Source organism: Mus caroli, unplaced genomic scaffold (assembly GCF_978045245.1).
Source record: "Mus caroli unplaced genomic scaffold, Mus_caroli_1 scaffold_15, whole genome shotgun sequence".
Classification (NCBI taxonomy): domain Eukaryota; kingdom Metazoa; phylum Chordata; class Mammalia; order Rodentia; family Muridae; genus Mus; species Mus caroli.
Window position 1 is genome coordinate 24,235,188 of NW_028227270.1, and position 21,232 is coordinate 24,256,419.

General features: G+C 40.5%; 1 protein-coding gene and 1 pseudogene across 8 annotated transcripts in view; one reads left to right on the top strand and one right to left on the bottom strand.

Annotated features, from left to right (window-relative positions):
• Window positions 1-818: 818 nt before the first annotated feature.
• Fam169a (family with sequence similarity 169 member A) overlaps window positions 819-21,232 on the bottom strand; it is a 59,438-nt gene continuing 39,024 nt past the window's right edge. For all 8 annotated transcript variants that reach the window (XM_029468558.2, XM_021180114.3, XM_085830897.1 and 5 more), the window contains 7 exons: window positions 18,888-19,016; window positions 17,644-17,750; window positions 15,582-15,621; window positions 15,003-15,153; window positions 10,669-10,825; window positions 8,205-8,405; window positions 819-4,257 (listed from right to left, as the gene is read on the bottom strand). In XM_029468558.2, coding sequence (XP_029324418.1) covers window positions 3,712-4,257; window positions 8,205-8,405; window positions 10,669-10,825; window positions 15,003-15,153; window positions 15,582-15,621; window positions 17,644-17,750; window positions 18,888-19,016 — 1,331 coding nt within the window. In that variant the 3' untranslated portion in view covers window positions 819-3,711. The remainder of the gene's footprint in view (window positions 4,258-8,204; window positions 8,406-10,668; window positions 10,826-15,002; window positions 15,154-15,581; window positions 15,622-17,643; window positions 17,751-18,887; window positions 19,017-21,232) is intronic.
• On the top strand, window positions 19,073-21,119 carry LOC110307868 (protein FAM118B pseudogene; annotated as a pseudogene).

The following is a 21,232-nucleotide window of genomic DNA, read 5'->3' on the forward strand; positions in this document are numbered from 1 at the left end:
TGTGGAACATTTTAAACACATGGTAGTGTTTAAATTCATAAACTACTACATCAGAAGTCTTAGAGAAAGTAAATTAGATGAAAAGAGTGCACAACTCCGCACTTTCACTCATAATTAATACCTTATAGAGTACTTGCAGTGACCTCCAGTGTACCTCCTCCATTTCCTGTATTCTAAAAATAGGAGCTCACCTCATACTGCTATAACAGTGTGATCAACTGGTTAGATAATTCTCCACCGTGTACCAGTGACTTGAGATGTGGCAGTTAATTAGATTGAAAGGTCATGATTTGGGGTTATAACTTAAATCCACGTTCTTAAGATTGTGTCTGTATATTAATCTGTAATCACCATATTGCTTTAAATTGTTTATTTTTGAAATCTGCTTTCATAATACAGGCAGTGTGATTAGCTGTGCCTTTAACAGAATCATTCAATGTCTAATATCTAAGCACATCTTCTGAAACTCAGAGGAAAGGAAATTTAAAACACAAGACTAGAAAACAATCACAAAATACAAGTTTAATTACTATTTTAAATATTAAGAGGGGAAAAAATAGCAAAGAAACAAACCATAAGTTCTCCATAAGACTTGGTATTCTGAATAATTTTCTTTTAAGTTTTAGAACATACAAAGATATTAAAGGGAAAGGCAGGCCTAGTTCAGGACCGGCCAGGAAAGGCAGAGTGATCTCACTTTCTTATAATTAGATTTTAACATTTTCTACCAATCAAAACGGGCAATGTGTATTTATTTGCCTGCGTTATGGTGAAAGGAAGCCTGACTCCAGGCGATCAGTGACTATTGCTGAAGTACATTTGCTTATTTCTTTTAGGATTAAAACTAGCAAACTGTCTTATACTAAAAAGGCATGGGAGGAAGTATTAAAACAAGCATGACTTCTGTAACAGACTACACCCCAAACCACCAGATTGCAAATGGACATCAAAGCAAAAGCTGCTCTCATTTAAAATAGGGTTACATATGAGTCATGTTAGTACAAATTCTTTACTTCCACCAAAATTGTTTCAGTTTGCTGGTGTGACCACAGCTTAGGTGATTCCAAAGGAGAAGCAACTTGAGAGATGTTCAGTTGGTAGAAGGGCTTAAAGGTATACTAAAGTCACAAACCACTAGGTAACACTGGTCACCTGTTCAAGTAGACCATTAGTGACTAGAAGTCCTCCTTAGCCTGTGCAAATCAATGGAAAAAGGAAAGTAGACACAAAGTGGAAAAATGTGAACACACGGAGAAGACTGACATTCTAAGTCATGCCATTTGATTTTATTTTAAAAAATCATAATAGAATCTCTTTAAAAGTTTTAAAGGAGCTTTACAATAAAATTCTTAAATAAATTTTTGTGTGGTCTAACAGTAGTAGAACTAAACTTCTGGTAGTACTCCTCTGCTATGTTACATAAGGAAATATATATGTATATACACCAGAAGGGAGCTTCCTTCTCCACATTCATGACTCCGAAACAGAAAGTACCAGTTCACAGGAGACTACACAACTGGACAGAGCACTCAACAAACAGCTGCTTGAAATCTCTGCAGTCCTCATGCCTTGCTACATTTGTTTAGATTCCCTACTGAACATAAATTGTTACAAATTTTATATAAACATGTTACTGAATATGAAAGATTTTTCCTATGACCTAACTTTTCCTCTATGATTATACAAACTAACTTCTGTCACAGACAACAAGTAACAAGTTTTCTTGTATGCAGAGCAAAATGTTTTGAATCCCATCTTTATCAAACAAGTTTAGGAAGTATATAAGTTTATACTGCTAGTATCCAGTGTGGTATGTGAATATTTTTCTTTAACTCTAGAGACTATTTATACATTGAGCTGCCAGTGAGTGCAATCTACTAAAACACTCATTTAAAAAAGGTATGGAAGGGGAACAGGAGCCAAAACAAAATACCAAAACAACATACCCAGAAAACTTTAAATGTGTGTTAAAAATCAAAAATAGGATTTAAATCTCTGAATCTTAACATACCTTTCAGTCACTATCCCTAGTTAGATATTAACAAATTTCTCTAAATGTGTAAAACAGCATCAGCATTTGGCAAATTTACTAATTAGTCAAATCTATTTTATAACAGCTTTTACAAAAAAAAAAAAGTCAAAGTATAATTTTCACTTGGAATGAAATTATCTAACATCTAGCCAAAATTAAAACAACAGGTCAAGTGTTCTAACTTCATACAAGAGTTTGCTATTTGGTTTGCTGCTTTAAGGTCTTAACTAATTAATTAGACTTTTCTAAAATACCAACATCCCTAAATTAAAATGTAAGGCATGAAATCACCAATCAGCTGACTGAAGACTGAATGGACTGAGCATAAACTCAGAGTATTCCATGACTCAATTTCTCAACATGTCTCTCACAAGGTTCAAGCTGTTTCAAAAACAAATCTAATTGGTCTCAAAATAGTCTCTAACTGAAATAGAAACAAAGTACATGGTATTCCCCAAGTGCCACTGACCAATTTTCTATGAATTCTAAGAATAACCATTTTAAAACCAATTGTCATTATTTTTTTTTAGTATTTCTAAAATATCAAATAGCCAGGTGGTAGTGCTGCACGCCTTTAATCTCAACACTCAGTAGGCAGAGGCAGATCTGAGCTGGAGGTCTGCATGGTTTACAGGATAGTCAATGCTACACAGAGAAACCCTGTCTTAAAGTATGCAAGACCCAAAGGGACCGCAGAATCTAGGCATTTGTACATCTCATTGGGCAGCTTTATTCCTTCCATCTAGGACTAAAGGTGTTTGGATTGAGTTCTAGACCTATCCAAATATGGATACAGGGTGTAACAGGCAAGCTGGGTGGAGGTCTGGTGATGGAAGAATCACAGTGAGACAGCAAAGGGGCCTATACTTCTGCACTACATGTAATCAGGACTACAGTCCAAATTAAACTGTATATTAAATTCAATTACTTGAGGTGTTTAAAAGATAAAAGTGTACTCAAGCTTTTCAGCATCTGAAAATATATAGAGAAAAAAATTATAGCAAACTCATACTTCATGGTGGAAGTATTAAATTTAAATTAAATTTTAAATTATGTACCCACACACCAGTTACATCTTTAACAGTACTACTAACACCAGATATGCAGTCTAAACTACTTCTCACAGACTTGATACTCCATCTACAACTAACATTAAGAAATAAAAACAAAAACTATCTTCATAAACCACTGATCATAAATTTCTATTTTTTGTTCTCTAACTTGATAGTATTTTTAATTAACTGACTCATTTTGTTTAGGTATGCTTACACCTAAAAGATGGGAGATTGTTTTTGATACTAAGATAAAACTTTGAGAACTCTTACCAAATTTTACCATTAAAACCCTTAGTATAAAAGATTCCTATGATCAAAGTCTAATAGTTCTTTTTAAGTTGTATTTTTAAAATATTAATGATTAGATGCTCCACCCGTTAAAGGAGAATATGACCTGGAATTTCAAAATTGACACATGGTTCATAAATGAAAGTTAGAGAAAATAGCCTGAAAGATGAAAAAGAATGGTGAATCCTTGTTCTAAATAAAGGAAAGAGTAAACCTGCATCTGTAAATAAGTTCAAATGCAAGTTTTAGAATTTGTCCTGTGCCCCATGCTGTTTATTAATTACCACGGTTTAAAACAACAAGAAGGAGGATGTGTGAACCACACTGCTCCTTCACTCAGGTCAGCTTGGCTTTCTTCTTGCCAGGGCCCCCCTTATGCCCTTTGGCCTTTCTTCTCAGATTGCGCCTGTCTACTACAGGGACTTCCACTTCAGTCTCCTCCGAGCTGCTCTCCACAGCTTTCTCTGCTGACTGCGTGAACTGTTCCAGGTGCTCAGAGGACGCTTCAGACTGCTCCTCTGACTGGCTCTTCTGTCCTGCATTCTGTGGAAATGGCGCGTCTTCAAGTTCGACCTCTATCAGAGAACTCTGAGTAGCTGATGGTTCCTGGGCCTCAGGTGCTCCCTCCTCACCCTGGTCTTCCACTGAGGAAGTAGTGTTGGGTGATAAATTCTGAGAGACTGGTTCTTCGGGAAATTCTGGTCCCACAGAATTTGGGAAATTACCATCAGACTTTTCTTCATTTGATACAGTGGCAACATTGTCTGAGCTCCCCAAAAGTGTTTTCTTTTTTGAAACTGGGGACAGATTTTCTTCAGTATGTCCTTTATCATCAGATGGGCCTTGATCAGTCAACATTTCTGAGTCAGTATCAGGTGAGGTCTGGGAAAAGCACACAAGAAACAGGTCAGTGAGCCATTTTACAATGCAGTTCTAAAGCGATTCATTCTCAATGTCACTGTGAAGACCTCAGGACTCCTCATTTTTGTTCAGCGTGAAGACATTATTTTAAATGCAACTCAATTTCTTCAAAATTGTCTCATGTTGACTGTAATACAATAATTCTTATAAGAAATCTTTATGCTTGAAAAAAGTATCCAAGAAACTTTGAGCTTCAAGATCATACCAAATCATCAACTGCCTCTAGATTTTGGTGTTGCTGAAGCTGGACGGAAGAATCTCTAGGGATAACACTGCTATCCTCGCTAAGTGCCAAAGGCCAGCGTCTACAGATCACATACACTGAGGAGAGGTACAGAGCTGGAGACAAATCACTCAGACTTTTGAGAGAGTGAAATTTGATTCTCTGGGAAACACACACACGCACACACACACATGCACACACACACACACGGTGAAAAAAGCAAGGCTACTGCAACTTTATTTTTTCTCCTACGGCTTATATATCCCTGTAAAATCTTTCAATCAATATAACAATTATAATGTGGTTATATTCTATTTTTCTTTAAATGAATGATTACAATAAATATTAGTAAAAACAGCATGTTCCCCAATACTCTTTACACAGTTAAACATTTTACTTATCACAGGTGAAAAAAAAAACAAGTTATTCCCAAGAACATTCATGTCTAAGTACCTCGTTCTAGATTAACACAGTGTAAGAAACAAAGCAAGACACTTTTCTCCGGCAAACGGTTTCTCTTATTGGCAGGCTGAAATTTGCGGTTACAAAGAGAGAATTGATCATTATCTTAGTAATCTTATAAAAAAATTCTTAAAAAGACTCAGAAGGCTAAACTTGTGCACACACACGCACCAACACTCCCCCCGACCCCCTGCCACCGCCCAAGATGGGGTTTCTCTGTGTATCCCTGGCTGACCTGGAACTCACTGTGTAGACCAGGTTGGCCGTGAACTCAGAAATCTGCCTGCCTCTGCCCCCCAAGTACTTGGATTAAAAGATGTGTGCCACCACTGCCCGGCTATCAACAATTTGTTAATAAATCATATTAGTAAGCCAAGGGCAAAAAATACGTACAAGAAATTAATCATCGCCTTGATCACCAAGCCAGCTTTAGCAAGAAAGGCATGTCACCGAGTTGAAATGAAAACTTCTAGTTTCTTTGGAAAGTCAGTTATATCAAATGATGCTTTGCTGGGGCACATTGGTGAAATGATGTTTTGCTAAAGTAGACATATGAAAGAATATTTCCTGAAGCAAGACACAGGTCAAAGGATGTTTTGCTAAAGCAAATGAATGGACACATGATATTAAGAAGGAATATAAATACAACCCAACAGATGGTGGACGACTATGGTATTGGTACGCCTTGCCATTCCTTGTTCATCATTTGTCATGACTTCATAGAAAAAAATGGACCAAAAAACTTCTGGTGGTGTTCTCAGGTGCTTCTTTTTCTTTTTTTATATTTTATTTATTTATTATATGTAAGTAGCTGTCTTCAGACACTCCAGAAGAAGGCATCAGATATTACAGATGGTTGTGAGCCACCATGTGGTTGCTGGGATTTGAACTCAGGACCTCTGGAAGAGCAGTCAGCACTCTTAACCGCTGAGCCATCTCACCAGCCCTCTGGCGGCTTCTTACTACTCCCACAGAATCAGGCTGATTGGCAGAGTGAAGTGGAAAGTTTCTGGATATGTCAGCTGATACAGACTAACTTCAAGTTTTGCTATTTGAGGGGAGTATAACACAGGACTCAAGGAACAGTGACAGCATGCTTGCAAAAAGCTTTGCACCATTTTGTTGGTCTCACGTTGTCTTCACATTCACTCATCTTCACTGTTGAGAGAGGCATGGTAAGGAACTTCTGGTGTCCCTGTTGGTCCTGGTCGGTCCTGCTGTATGCTGGGTCGTGCCACCACTGCCGATTTGTGTTTGTTCTCCTGACACTAGTGAACTGGACTGCGGGTATCCTGATAACTGGAGACTGAAAATGCCCCAAGGACCTCCTTCTAAAGAGAGTACGGCAGAACCAAGGCTTCTGGACCGCCCTGCCTTTGCTGGTTTGTGAATGGTGTTTGTGAATGGATGGAGCTGCTGCTGCTGCTGCTTCTGATTTGCGTGAACTGAACTACTGATATGCCTTGACAATGAAGATTGCATTTGTTCCAAAGAACTATTTCTAAACAAGTCCACTTTCTCCGTATCCTAAAAACCTTTCTTTTCCACTACCTCTGATGGGTGGTGGGCTAGAAGGGAGGATAAAGTATTTAAGAACCCTTATAAAAAGCAGGTTTTTAAAACTCTAAGCCATCACCTATTACTAATCAGGCTGCCATTGTTCTTGTTCTCTGACATCCTTCAATTATTAAAAGTGTGCCTGAGCTTTCAAATGTTCCCCAAGATTTTCTACATCAAAACCCTAACGAAAACATCTTAACCCAACTTTACTAACAGTCTGCATCTCTAAGTTCTTTCTCAGGCTGGTGTGTTGTAGGATATTTGATCACACTGTGAACGCCAAGACTGTGAACTGAAAAAGCCTTGTTGTGTGGCTTGGCGCTAGTACACACCTTCTAACTAAGAGGTAAATAAAGCCAACCTTAGGTCAGGAGGCAGGGCAAGCAACCCGCTGACAGAAAGGAAGGTGTTTGAGTTGAAGGGTTTGAAGCCAGTATGGAGCAGAAAGGTCAGCTGGGTGCTTTCTCACCTCTTCCTAAAGGACTACATGCTAGGGTGGAGGAACCTCTTCCTAAAGGACTACATGCTAGGGTGGAGGAACCTCTTCAAGCTAAAGGACTACATGCTAGGGTGGAGGAACCTCTTCCTAAAGGACTACATGCTAGGGTGGAGGAACTGGTAGGCTTTCACCACAGCCTTTGGCTCCTAAGTGTTCGTTGATAAAAAATCAAACATTTAAGATTTTGTTTTCGGGCTGGTGAGATGGCTCAGTGGGTAAGAGCAACCGACTGCTCTTCCGAAGGTTCGAAGTTCAAATCCCAGCAACCACATGGTGGCTCACAACCACCCGTAATGAGATCTGACTCCCTCTTCTGAAGTGTCTGAAGACAGCTACAGTGTACTTACAAATAAATAAATGTTTAAAAAACCCTTTAAAAAAAAAAGATTTTCTTTTCAAAAACAACAGTGGTGGTTGAATCATTAATCTGCTCCATCGACAATGCTTGAAAAAGATCAATCGCAATATACTGCCCAGTGAGGGCCAGAGACCCCTTAGAGATGTCATACAACTCACTGATTATGAGGGAACACGCAGAGCACAACTCTACAACAGCATGAAGTCCTAAGGACATGTAGTCCTTCAGCTCTGCCTCTGTGAGGCACACCCATCGTGACTGTGCTATCCAGTGGGCCTCACTCCTGAGCTCTAAAGCTGTCTACTGTTGTTCTCACAGCCCAACAGCTAGGTCTGACTGGTTACGTAGACAATAGCGATCTGGGTGATGGGAGATCCACCAACTTCAGTAAGACACTTAAAAGGCTTTACTATACGTGTCTTATAGCCATAAGCTAAACTATTCCAAACTAACCAAACGCATTGAAATATTCCACGGAGCTTTTCTCTAGCCTTTCTACTCAACTGAAAAAAAAAAATGACTGTAGCAGTCATAGCCAGTGCACACAAGTACTCAAATGTTTGGTAAACCATGTGTTTGTTTTTATTTTCCTAATCATTTCCCTAAGTCTGCAAAAGAGAGCTCATTCTATTACAACCATAAAGTAGTTACAATATGGCTGGAGTGCAACTGAATGAAGCTTGAAAGGCAAATATAAAAACTTATGTCTGAAAAAACAATGTTCCTAAAGGATGACATGCGAGGGTAAAGATTCTCAATTCTCTACCCTCTACCTACTATGAAAAGTGAGGTAATACCTGCCATACCTTCTCTAATGTGGCCTCGGGCACTTTTGAAGACTCTGCTACCAGTGGAACAGGACTCCCAGGTTCTCTGCTGGAATTAAAAGGTGGAACCTTTAACTCTTCTTCAAGACCCTCACTGGTGGAGTCCTCATCTTCAGTTGTAAGAGAGGGCTTGAGGGCAGCATCCATTACCTCACCATTCACTGGCTCTAACACAGAGTCCTACACCAAGAAGGAAAGACAGGATTTGATTATAACTGATCGTTCAAGAGAAGTCCGTTCTCAGTCCCTACTTATCACCCACCAACAATACATTTAAAACAATATGAAGTATCAGTTAAAACTGATTTCCTCGGGGTCGGGGGTGGGGATAGGGGTGGGGGACCTTCAGTGTCAGAGCAGTAAAGAATCTAAGGAAGAGACACTCCTACTGTTCTCTGATGACAGGGATGGCCAAGGGTTGGTTGCACAATGTGGGTCTAAGATTCAGTAAAAAGATCCTTCTCCTTCTATCTAGTCCTTCCTAAAGGACAGTCTCAGAATGAGCTTTTCAGGAAAGACGTAACAGAGCACAGTGAGACTTGATACCAGCTCCATGAAACCATGCCGCTGCTCAGCACCTGGGATGTCGGTCAGGGCTCTGCTTAGATAGCTTACTGTGCCAGAGAGCGGCGTGCTACCTACCAGTCTTATAAAATCCAAGGCTACTTGCTTTTTGCTGAGAAAACAAAATCTCCATTCTCACCTGGCTCTTATCAGTCAATCCAAAAAAATCAATTCTTTGCCTCATATTATTAAAGTACAGAAAACCGAACTAATGGCACAAACCTTCCAATTTCTGAGACTTTCTTCCAATATTTATCAATTTACATCTATTTAATGTTGACTATTTCTAATTTCTAATGACAGTTCTAATGAGCATACGCACCCCTGCACCCACACAACAATAGAGGCAAGGAACCAAAGAGCAAAACGCAAAATGCTGAGCTCCCCAGAATGTACACATTAAGAAGGAAAAACCGCCGGGTGTGGTGGCACATGCCTTTAATCCCAGCACTCGGGAGGCAGAGGCCAGCCTGGTCTACAGAGTGAATTCCAGGACAGCCAGGGCTACACAAAGAAACCCTGTCTCAAAGGGGGGAAAAAAAAGAAAAAGGGGAAGAAGAAAAAAAAAAGAAAAAGAAAAAGGAGGAGGAGGAGGAAGAGGAGGAAAAACCATGAGTCAAATATATACAGACACATGGACACGTATCTACTGCCACAAAACTAAAGAACCTTGGGTAGGGTAAAGTAGTCAGATACCCCAGAATCCACTGGAATCACAGTGGCACTCGCACGGAGGAGCTGTTACGGCATACGCTCAATGTCTTCCTGCATGAGACAGGTTACGTGGTGTGTACTGTCTCACAATATACTACATTATATTATAAAGGGGGAGGAAAACTATAAATATTTAGACATTTTCCCCCCTCAAAAGTATGTTGTTTTATTTTCCCGTTTCCTAAGAGAAAAGATGGCATTTTAAATTAAAGTTTAGTAAGGTAGAGGGAGCAAAAGCTAAACTACGCTGACTTAAGGAAAATGGCAGAAGTGCTGTTCCAGAGGACCCAGATTCAATTAGCAGCACCACAAAATGACTGACAACTGTCTGTGACTCCAGTTCCACGGAACCCCATGCTCTCTATTTTGTTTTTTCATTTTTTGAGACAGTATCTCTCTTACGTAGTCCTGGCTGTACTGGAACTCACTGCGTAGACTAGGCTGGCCTCAAAATTCAGAGATGCCTCCAAAGTGCTGGAATTAAAGGTATACACCACCACGCCTGGCCTCTCTCTTGACCTTCAAAGGCAGCAGGTACATACCTGGTGCACAGACATACAAAGGGAACACACCCATACACATTAAAAAGTAGCAATGAAGAAGTAGTAGTAGTATTCAAGAAACTCAGGTGCCTATCAAACAAGGGACCAGGAATACATAAGCAAAGGACTAAAGATATCAAAAGGAAAGACAGATGGGTAAAGAGGAGGAGGAGGAGGGTAGGGTAATAAACATGTAGAGGTCAAGTATGAGGCTTGATTAATTAGTTTCCTTAGATACAGAAGATTTATCTATTTCTTTTGGGTACTATTTTGTTTTGTAACTACTTATCTTTTGAGGGATTTAGAAAATCTGTTGTAGTTAGAAAAAAAAATCCAAATAACTAATTTCTATCCTTCTAACAAAAGTTAAGATTGCCTGGACCCTAATTGGCTTCAACACCTGTACTTGTTAAGTGCATTCAATTCCACCTATCAGTGTATTTAAAATGCACTGAGCAATCTTACTTTTTGCCTGAGCTACGTAAATCCCAGTCAATGTGCAAATGTTCTCAACCAGCAACCACAACGTGTAAACAGTGGTCTTGTTTCTCCAGCAGTGTACAGTTAAGGATGCATCTTCTAGCTGACTCCCAGTAGTTTCTAGTGAACGAGTGCCATCATACCTTGTCCCCATCCTGTTTCTGCAGGCGTGGCTGAGTTTCCAGAGCAGGTTGTGCATCTTTATCACTGCTTTCATCCTCAAATTCAATCACTCTCTGCTCAGGCTCTTCTTCAAGGAATTCTTCTGAGCTCTCTGATGTTCGTGCAGCATACTCTGTTCTAGAGAACAAGCCAAAACCATCCTTGTTTTTTCTTATTATGGCTCAAGATAAAATTTCAAGGATCCATTTTTTGGGACAGTATAATTGATGAAATCAGGAACTCTGGTATAGTCAAGCAAGAACTATACACTCCCAGCCCTTTATTTTGAAGAAGGTATTACTATGATTACCCAGCCTTTCTTGGGATTCACAATCCTCTGGCCTCAGTATACTAAAATCCCTTCTTAACAAACTAACATTTTAGAACCAATAAATGTTATTCCATCAACTTTAGATCCTGAAGGTACAAAACTAATCTTTTCATCCTGATAAATTTATCCTTTTTCTTGCCTAATTAATTAAAAACCTTCTCTATTTAAACTAGACCTTTCATCTATTCTACTGAAATGACCATTTTATTTCCAGCACTGTTAGTGTAAAATTACAAGTACTATCTATAATCATAGACACTAATTATTTGACATATGCTCAAAGGACTTGATGTACTTTGTAGATAACTGCTCAACCTTGTTCACTGCCACTTTATTTGCAATAGCTAGGAAATGGAAACAACCCCAGTGTTCTCCAGCTGATGAATGGATAGTGAGAACGTAAGCGTGTCCATGGATTCTCTTCAGCTGTAAAGAAGCATGAGATTAAGTGAAAGGATGGAAGTAGACAATACATACTGGGGTGGTTTGAAAGCTGAAGGCTCCCCTGGGCGCCTCGGTTGGATTCTCAGTGCCTAGCTGGCAGGACTGTTCGGGAACGATTAGGCTCCCAGTGTGCTCTCGGCTTCCTGCTTGTGGTTCATGATGAGCTCAGCTGCTGATGCAGAGCTATGCTTTCCTGCCTCCTGCTATACTCTCTACCATTATGGAGATGGACTTCTATCCCTCTGCAACTTTAACCTCCGAACGAACCCTTCCATTAAGTTGAGTCTGCCATGGTCTTTGATCAGAGCAACCGGAAAGGAACTAGGTACATGGTACTGGGTTGAGCTATTGTGTGATAAGACATTTTTGGTTTTGGTTTTGTAGAAATATGGAAGACTTTGGGACTTTAGATTAGGAAAAAGGTTGAATGCTGTAAGCAGAGCCTAACCAGCCATCCTAGTCGGAGCTTAAAAGACAGTAGTACAGAAAACAATGTGGGCTGTGGAGACCCAAATGGAGAAACCTGGGGGGTGGAAGGGAGTAGCAGCAATCTGGCTAGATATCATTCCAGTGATATCCCGCTCCAGTCCTAAGAACTTGCCCGAGACAAAACTGAAAAATAACGGAACAATTTCTTCAGCAGAGGAGACTTCAAGGCAGCCTAAACTGCCTGGAAATCACAGATAACCAACCACTCTGCAGTGCCATTGCTAACTATCACTCACATGCAGGTTGACAATGAAAAAGTACAAGTGAGGAGAAAGAAACACAAAGTATACAGTGTAGAGAGAAAAGAACACCATGCGACAGAAAGAGCTACAGGACTTGAGTTTTCTCGGATGGTTTCGTCTAGCTTTAGCCCAGTATTTCCTCACTATAACCCATTTCCTCCTTCAACACATGTTCTGGGTCTGTATGTTGAACTAAGTAATTTGTTTTTTGATTTTTAATTTTATATGTTACAAGTGCCCTGCATCTCAGAGTGTCTTTGAACTTTGGACTTTTAAAGAATTGAGACTGAAAATTTACAGTGACTTTTTTTTTTTTAAAGATTTATTTACTTTATACATGTGAGTATGCTGTTGCTGTTTTCAGACACCCCAGAAGAGGGCATTGGATGCCATTACAGATGGTTGTGAGCCACCATATGGTTGCTGGGAGTTGAACTCAGAACCTCTGGAAGAGCAGTCAGTGCTCTTAACCTCGGAGACATCTTTCCAGCCCTTACTGTGACTTCTGAAGATAGATTAAATGCACTTCACATTTTGATCTGGCCACAAGACAATGGTGATCAGGGAGTAGAACCTGGTGTTTTAAATGACGATGATCCCCATAGGTTATAAATTAGAGAGAGAGTTGGAGAAGGACACAGGAGTTGGAGAGGAGAGGATGGGGTAGAAAGATGTAAATACAGTTGTGTGCACACACAAGTGTTGGAGGTGGGGTGGGGTGCACTGGTTAATCCCAGCCCCAGGGAGACAGAGGCATTGGCTCTCTGTGAATTTAAGGCCTCACTATACAGTGAGTTCCAGAGCTACACAGAGAAACCCTGTCTTGGGAAGAAAGTACACGTGTGGGGCTCTGGGTTCAATAAACAAAAACAAACAAATGGCAGACTAGATTGAGCCTACAGAGCAGCGCTGGAAGACCTTGTAGCTACGACATCTCTCTTAACTCTGCTTACAAAGTTGTACTTATGTTTGAAACCCTGACCCCAAAGGAACATGTGGACAGTGAGAGAAGACATACAGTACATCTGTGCTCACAGGAACACACACACACACACAAATCTTAAAAAAAATCACAAATATACAATCATTAAGTAACTGCCTGTGAGAATATTGAATAGTTATCTAAACATTTTATTCTTCACACATTTTACTTATATTTATCTTTAATATAAATATTTTATTATCATGTACCATCTAATTATCTCCATCTAAAATTATTTACATAATTAAGATTTTTTTTTGAGTAAATAATTTGACATCTAAAATGACAAAGTCATATATTAGCTAAATAATTGAATTGAATGGTAGGAAGGAAACAAGTCTAATTTTATTATAAAATATAAAATCTTGCCGGGCAGTGGTGGTGATGGCACACGCCTTTAATCCCAGCACTTGGGAGTCGAGGCCAGCCTGGTCTAATGAGTTCCAGGACAGCCAGGGCTATACAGAGAAACCCTGTCTCAAAAAACCAAAAAAAAAAAAAAAAAAAAAAAAAAAAAGGGGGGGGGGGCGGCAGAGATGGCTCAGCGGTAAGAGCACTGACTGTTCTTCTGAAGGTCCTGAGTTCCTGAGTTCAAATCCCAGCAACCACATGGTGGCTCACAACCATCCGTAATGAGATTTGATGCCCTCTTCTGGTGCGTCTGAAGACAGCTACAATGTCTTCACTTATTATACTTACATATAATAATTAATAAATCTTTAAAAAATATATATATAATCTTAGTTGCTATCAGAAGCCAACAAAGGGCTGTGGAGATGGCTCAGCAGAGAGCTTGTAAAGTCCTGGGCTCCATCCCCTTGTGCTGTATAAGCTAGGGATTATGGCACATGCCTTTAACCCTGGTCCTCAGGACGCAGAGGCAGAAGGAAATGGCCATTTAACAACTTTCACACCATATGAAGTCCTCCTTCAAAAACTGAAAAATAAATTCAAAGACAGTTTGTTATTTCTCCCTTTTCAGACAGGATTCGCCACATGGAGCAAATGAGCCTCAGACTCTCAGCAATCTCAGCCTCCATGCCTGGGACTGCAGGACTGAGTCTCCATGGCTGATCTAAAGGTGACATGTTTACCAAGAGTTCTGGTTGGTGATTCTGTTAATGGCCAAGTCTCTGGAAGAACTGACTGTATATTTATGGTTATCACTAACTTATTTATTATATTCAGTAGCCTAGGTAAAGTGGATTAATTATAAAGTATCTGAATTTTAGGCCGGGCATGGTGGCGTATGCCTTCAATCCCAGCACTTGGGAGGCAGAGGCAGGTGGATTTCTGAGTTCGAGGCCAGCCTGGTCTACAGAGTGAGTTCCAGGACAGCCAGGACTACACAGAGAAACCCTGTCTCAAAAAAACCAAAAAAAAAAAAAAAAAAAAAAAGTATCTGAATTTTAAAAAAACAGATGTTAAGCTTCAACATTACTAAAACCTATCCTATCAAATTCAAAAGTGATGGTAATGAATCTAAGCTTCAACATTACTAAAACCTATCCTATCAAATTCAAAAGTGATGGTAATGAATCTGTTGAGAGACATGATGACTAGAATACTCTGGATTTGCACAATGGAAGATGCCATGGGTGAGTTTATTCCAACCTCTTACTCACTAAGGTTACTCTGTACAACACTGTTCAGATGGTGACAGCCCTGGGAAGCCTGACGGGTCATCTTGTAGCAGAAGCTAGATGCAAACCCTTGCAAGGATGCCTGCTGGCCCACATACAGCAGCTCTGCCTTCAGGACTAGATTCCCACAGTATAGAAGCAACAACACACGACACAGTGGGAGTGAAAAGCATGAGTTCCTCACTTGTTTACTGAAGCCGTAGGTGAAGTCTTGGCAGAGTTTTCATCTTCACCTTGAGAACTACTAAACTCAGAATCCTGAAAACGCTTCCCAATCTTTGGTCGCTTTAGATGGCTGCTCCGAGTACGCGTGGAAACAGGAGTCTTCCCTGGACCTGAGGGGAAAGCAGGGAAACCGCGTTTGAGTCTGGATGAGAAGGACTATCTAGGAACACACACAGCAACACAGCAATGCTAGATCTGCAGCATGGCAGCCCACAGCCCCGTTACAGTGTTGCTCCTTCCTGCAGGTCAGCTAAGAAGAGCAGCGTCAGCACTTGTTTTCATTATAAAATAATGGCTGATGTCCACTGCACATATCCCTACGTCATCACGGCGGTCACTGTGTCTACACTCTCCTCCATGTTCTCTCTTGCTGATGTTGGGAAATGATGTGGATATTATGATCCCCGTGCTACAAGTACAGATGCGGTGCTCACCAGCACCCTCCGTGTTCTCACAGTGAAATCCGAGGCAGTGGAGTTGGGAGGAGAGCCCAGGCTAGAACACTTACTACAAGAAGTGATTTCAGCTGATTTCTTACCTTCAGAAGTGCTAGCAAAGGCATCTTTTAGGGAATGGATCTAAAATAGAGATAAAGATTAAAATCTAATGTTTTAAACTATTCTTTCTCACTATGGACCTCTTTCATTCATAGTTTCAAAGAACAATATTTAATTGTATTCCAATAGTACGTTTTGTTAAGAAATCTACCTTCGAAATTAAAAGATTATATTATAGCCCTTGGTTCGTTATAAGCCTAAGAATTCAGCAAAGGATCTGAAATGTCTACAGCCTTCTGCTCTGCTGGGTGAGGGCTGTTGTTGAGGTTGCTGTTTGTGTTGTTTTCATATGACCTTCGCTTAGATCTCTACTGCTGAGGAACTAAACACACGACTAAAGTTCCTCAACATGTAGCCTGATTTCCAAAGCAAGGGTCTCCCAACAGAGGGTTCATCTGACTTCACATTAAACCCATCAAGATAAATTCCCCCAATTTTTTCTCTACATTGATGGCAACAATTACAGTCATTCCAGTTAAAGCCTATGGAACAGAAATGAGATAGTCCTAAATCTCATTCAACCAATCACAAAGCTTGCTGATTTTGAACGAAGGCTCCCTGTCTCATTACTATTGCTATAGCCAAGGCTTTATTTTATTATCTTAATCTGAACAATCCCAACAGCTTCTTCACTGGCCAAGTATTCCCTTTAACTACCATCCTATCTACTACCTAAGCCCTTACACCCAGTAAAAGAATGCTTCAGGACTGGAGAGACGGCTCAGCGGTTAAGAGCTCTTCCTTCTGAAGGCTCTGAGTTCAAATCCCAGCAACCACTTGGTGGCTCACAACCATCCATAATGAGATCTGATGCCCTCTTATGGAGTGTCTGAAGACAGCTACAGTGTTCTTACATATAATAAATAAATCTTAAAAAAAAAAAAAGATTGCTTCCCAGTCACAAGCTGTATGACTGACTCCCTTGCTTAATCAATATCTTACCACTGTACAGAATACAAACGAAAAAGCATTTAATAGTTAATCTCTTTCATAATAAGCATACATCTCCTTTACCTGCTAAAATGCCCTGATAACGTTTTCAGACTTCCCACCTACCCTTCACGTCATCCTTGTGCTACGCTATAATAACTAAGACAATTATTATCCTGAAGTATAGCCATTGCTTTAACAATGGATCATCTAGTTCTCTCATGTATACAAGAACCATACCTTTGAATGTCCACTTCTTGCTCTGATACCTACTCCATTACAAAACTCCAAACACTCAATTTATCCATTCCACACTCACTGAATTATAACATGGTATCAAAAGATCTATTTAAAGCTGAAAAAAATTTATCCTGTATTTCAGAATACTTGTAGAACTATGTAAATTTGAAGATGCCAATTAAAAAAACAGTAAATGTTTGAGGTACAAATGATCCCAATCCAATCATTAAATAATGTACATAATAAATGTCACATTTTTTACTAAAACATTATAGTAAGAATATGAACTTTAAAATGGCAGAATATATAGTTTATGCTTGCCAGGCATGGTGCCACACTGAGTCTGAGAACTCAGGAGGAAGAGGCAGATGAGACTTTGTGAATTTTAGGCCAGCCACAGCAACTTAATGAGACACTGTCTCAATAATAAACAATACATATGTATGTATCCTAAATTAGTTTTAATTAGCTTGTAATACTGTAAACATCATTACAAATATTTTTCAAAAAGCACTAAATCTTTAATAATCAATTGACAGAGCCACCAAGAAAATGAATGCAGTTAAAATTACCTAAGCTTATGTAATAAATGTCTGAAACGGTGGGTACAGAAGCTTCCAGTCTGAGCTATTCATGAGGCTACGGCAGGGTGTTTTCAAGTTCAAACTAGGCTAGAATACAGGCCTACCTGAGTAACATGCTGAGACCCACGGCAGACTAAAGAGCACCGGGCGGGCTGGGGATGGGCTTTAGTGGTAAAACCCTTGCCCAGAGCACATAGGATGCCACGCTTAGTGCTCACCATACTCGAAACAAGCAACAAACACAAATGACACAAAACACGACAGTTTCCTATGAGGGTCAAAGACGTACCTGCAGCTCACTAGACTGAGTGTCGTCCATTCCAGGTTCATATCCTGGCACAGCAGCAAGACCATATTCTCCAGACACAGGTCTTGTGGCTTCATATTGAGAAACATCTACATGAAGAAAAAATTTTTAATTATGAACCAATCATGTTTTTTATATTAATACTATTTGAGTTTTAGGTATGTCTCCTTTATAATACCGTGTCACTAATCCATTGATCCAAAGCCTAATCCATGCTTCTTTATTAATATATTATTTTTACTCCCGATCCTTACTTGGTTGGGCTAGTCTAGGTCAGGTTTTGTTCTTGTCATTGCTATTTGAGTTTTTGTTTGTTTGTTTGTTTTGTTTTGTTTTGTTTTTATTTTTTCAGACAGGATTTCTGTGTCATCCCGGCTATTCTGGAACTCACTCTGTAAACCAGACTGGCCTAGAACAAAGAGCTCCACCTGCCTCTGCCTAAAGTGCTGGGATGAAAGGCGTGCACCACGCCTGGCATTGTCTTTTGTGTTGTACTTTTACCTTTCAGACGCATTTAATGTATGAATATTTTTCCAGTATATATGTAGGTATAACGTGTACCTGGTGGCCAAGGAGGTCAGAAGGTGTCAGATCCCATGGAACTGGAGTTATAGAGATGGTTGTAAGCCACCACATGGATACTGGCAATTGAACCCAGTCCTTTACGAGAGCTACAACTGCTCTCAACTGCTGAGACATTGCTCCAGCCCCCTCTACGCCTCTTTTTTATTAGTGACTCAAAAGCAAAAGCACAATAAAAATTCCAAATTTTAAAAGAGGGTCTGTGTGATGGTTTGTATATGCTCAGCCCAGAGAGCAGCACTATTAGAAGGTGTGGCCTTGTTGGAGTAGATGTGGCCCTGTTGGAGTGGGTATGTCACTGTGGGTGTGGGCTTTAAGACTCATCCTAGCTGCCTGGTAGTGAGTCCCCTACTAGCAGCCTTCAGAAGATGTAGAACTCTCAGCTCTGCCTGAACCATACCTGCCTAGATGCTGCCATGTTCCCACCTTGATGACAATGGACTGAACCTCTGAACCTACAAACCAGCCTCAATTAAATGTTGTCCTTTGTAAGACTTGCCTTGGTCATGGTGTCTGTTCACAAGAGTAAAACCCTAATTAAGACAGTCTGCAACCAGAAAGATCACAACACTGCCCTGAGGTATATAAGACATGACCACCATTGGGTGCTGTTTTTAAAAGTGTCCCATATTCTACAGTCTTACCTGTAACTTTAATAGCCTCTCTCTGCAATGCTCGGGTGACTGGTATTCGCTGATGCCAGTGACCCACACCTTCAACTTCCCAAAGAAGTTCATGATCTCCTGGATACTTTTCAAAGTATTGCTTGGAAGCTGCAAAACACATTTAACAATGTCCTAGAAATCTCAAATGGCAAAAAGAGCAGAGGAAAGAAAGATGTCCCAGTACTCAGTGAGGAGCATGACCTTTGCTCCAGAGACATGACCAAGGTGCCTCAGAGTGAACAGTCGTCTCAGTCACAGGACAATCTTGAGGCTGGAAAGATGGCTTTGTGGTTAAGAGCATTTGCTGCTCTTCCAGAGGACCTGAGTTTGGTTCCCAGAAGCCATATGATAGCTCACAACCATCTGTAACTCCAATTCCAGGGGATTCAATGCCCTCTCTGGCCTCCACAGGCACTGGCACTCACACAGTACAGATACATGGGCCAAACAATCATTCATATAAAATGATAAATGTATCCTTTTTTAAAAAGTAAAAATGTTACATTTCAAATAGCAAGTTTAAATGAAAACAATCTAAAGAATGTCAGTATATATGCAAAAGGAGTCACTATGCGATGTTTAAAATGATACTACACAAGCATTTGACCGTTTGTCAAAATAAGTCACAAAAAAGAGGCCAAAACTGCAGTGACATGTATCGTAAAGCCTTTGTGTCTGGCTGTAAGTGAAATGTCTCGGCAAAATCTTTGCTCTGTCTGAGTTAGTCAGTAAAGGCTGAGAAATTGTTTCGAGATTGTTTGACCCTCAATGAAATGTTGTCTCTCTGGAAATCCTACACTTGGTGCTCTGTGCTGCACCAACTCATGGCAAACCTCTTGTTCTTTCTTTGATTCTGGCTAGCCACGGTCAAAGGGACTGAGACTCGTGTGGGTGGTCTGCTCTCAGGCAGCAAGGACAAGAGAACTTTGGTACTTGAAACCTTTCTCAGCCCCAATTAACGTTGCATAATGTTTGAAAAGAGTAAAGTGGATCATTGGGGAGTTGGACTATAGACTAAACTGGATGGCTTCTACAGGGAGCCAGGCCTCTGACATAAACAAGATTTTTGGATTCTTCAATGATGGCGAACCCCCCACCAAAAAGCCCAGGAAGCTGCTTCCAAGTCTGAAAACCAAAAAGCCTCGAAACTTGTGCTGGTGATTGGGACAGGCATCAGTGCTGCGGTTGCACCGCAGGTCCCAGCCCTGAAATCCTGGAAGGGCTTAATCCAGGCCTTACTGGATGCTGCTATTGATTTTGATCTTTTAGAAGACGAGGAAAGCAAAAAGTTTCAGAAGTGTCTCCATGAAGACAAGAACCTCGTCCATGTCGCCCATGACCTCATTCAGAAACTCTCCCCTCATACCAGTAATGTTCGATCCACATTTTTCAAAGACTGTTTATATGAAGTATTTGATGACCTAGAATCAAAGATGGAAGATTCTGGAAAACAGCTCCTTCAGTCTGTTCTCCATCTGATGGAAAATGGAGCCCTAGTATTAACTACAAATTTTGATAATCTCCTAGAACTCTATGCAGCTGACCAGGGAAAACAGCTTGAATCCCTTGACCTTACTGATGAGAAAAAGGTCCTGGAGTGGGCTCAGGAGAAGCAGAAGCTAAGTGTGCTACACATCCATGAGGTCTACACCAATCCTAGTGGCATTGTCCTCCACCCAGCTGGATATCAGAATGTGCTCAGGAACACTGAAGTTATGAGAGAGATTCAGAAACTCTATAAAAACAAGTCATTTCTTTTCTTGGGTTGTGGCTGGACAGTGGACGACACCACTTTCCAGGCCCTGTTCCTAGAGGCTGTCAAGCATAAATCTGACCTAGAACATTTCATGTTGGTTCAGAGAGGAGACGTAGATGAATTCAAGAAGCTTCGAGAAAACATGTTGGACAAGGGGATAAAGGTCATCTCCTATGGAAATGACTATGCTGATCTTCCAGAATATTTCAAGCGACTGACATGTGAGATCTCCACAAGAGGCAGATCAGCAGGGATGGCAAGAGAAGGTCAGCTAAATGGTTCATCTGCAGCACATGGTGAAATGAGAGGCTGTAGTACTTGAGCAAGCTGGAGCAATCACCATTAGACCATGCTGTGGGGCCTTCCTGTGGATATGTTAACAAGCAAACTTGCAAGAACTCAACACAGCTCCCAGGAAGAACCAATACCCAGAAGTTGAAGCTTGGGGTAGGATAGGGGTGGCAGTGTTGCACCTTCCCTTCATGCTGGCTGTTTCTCAATACTCTGCTGCCTGGTCCAGTTTAATACCCAATGACATCAGGACCCAATGCAGCTCCTACCTACCCCA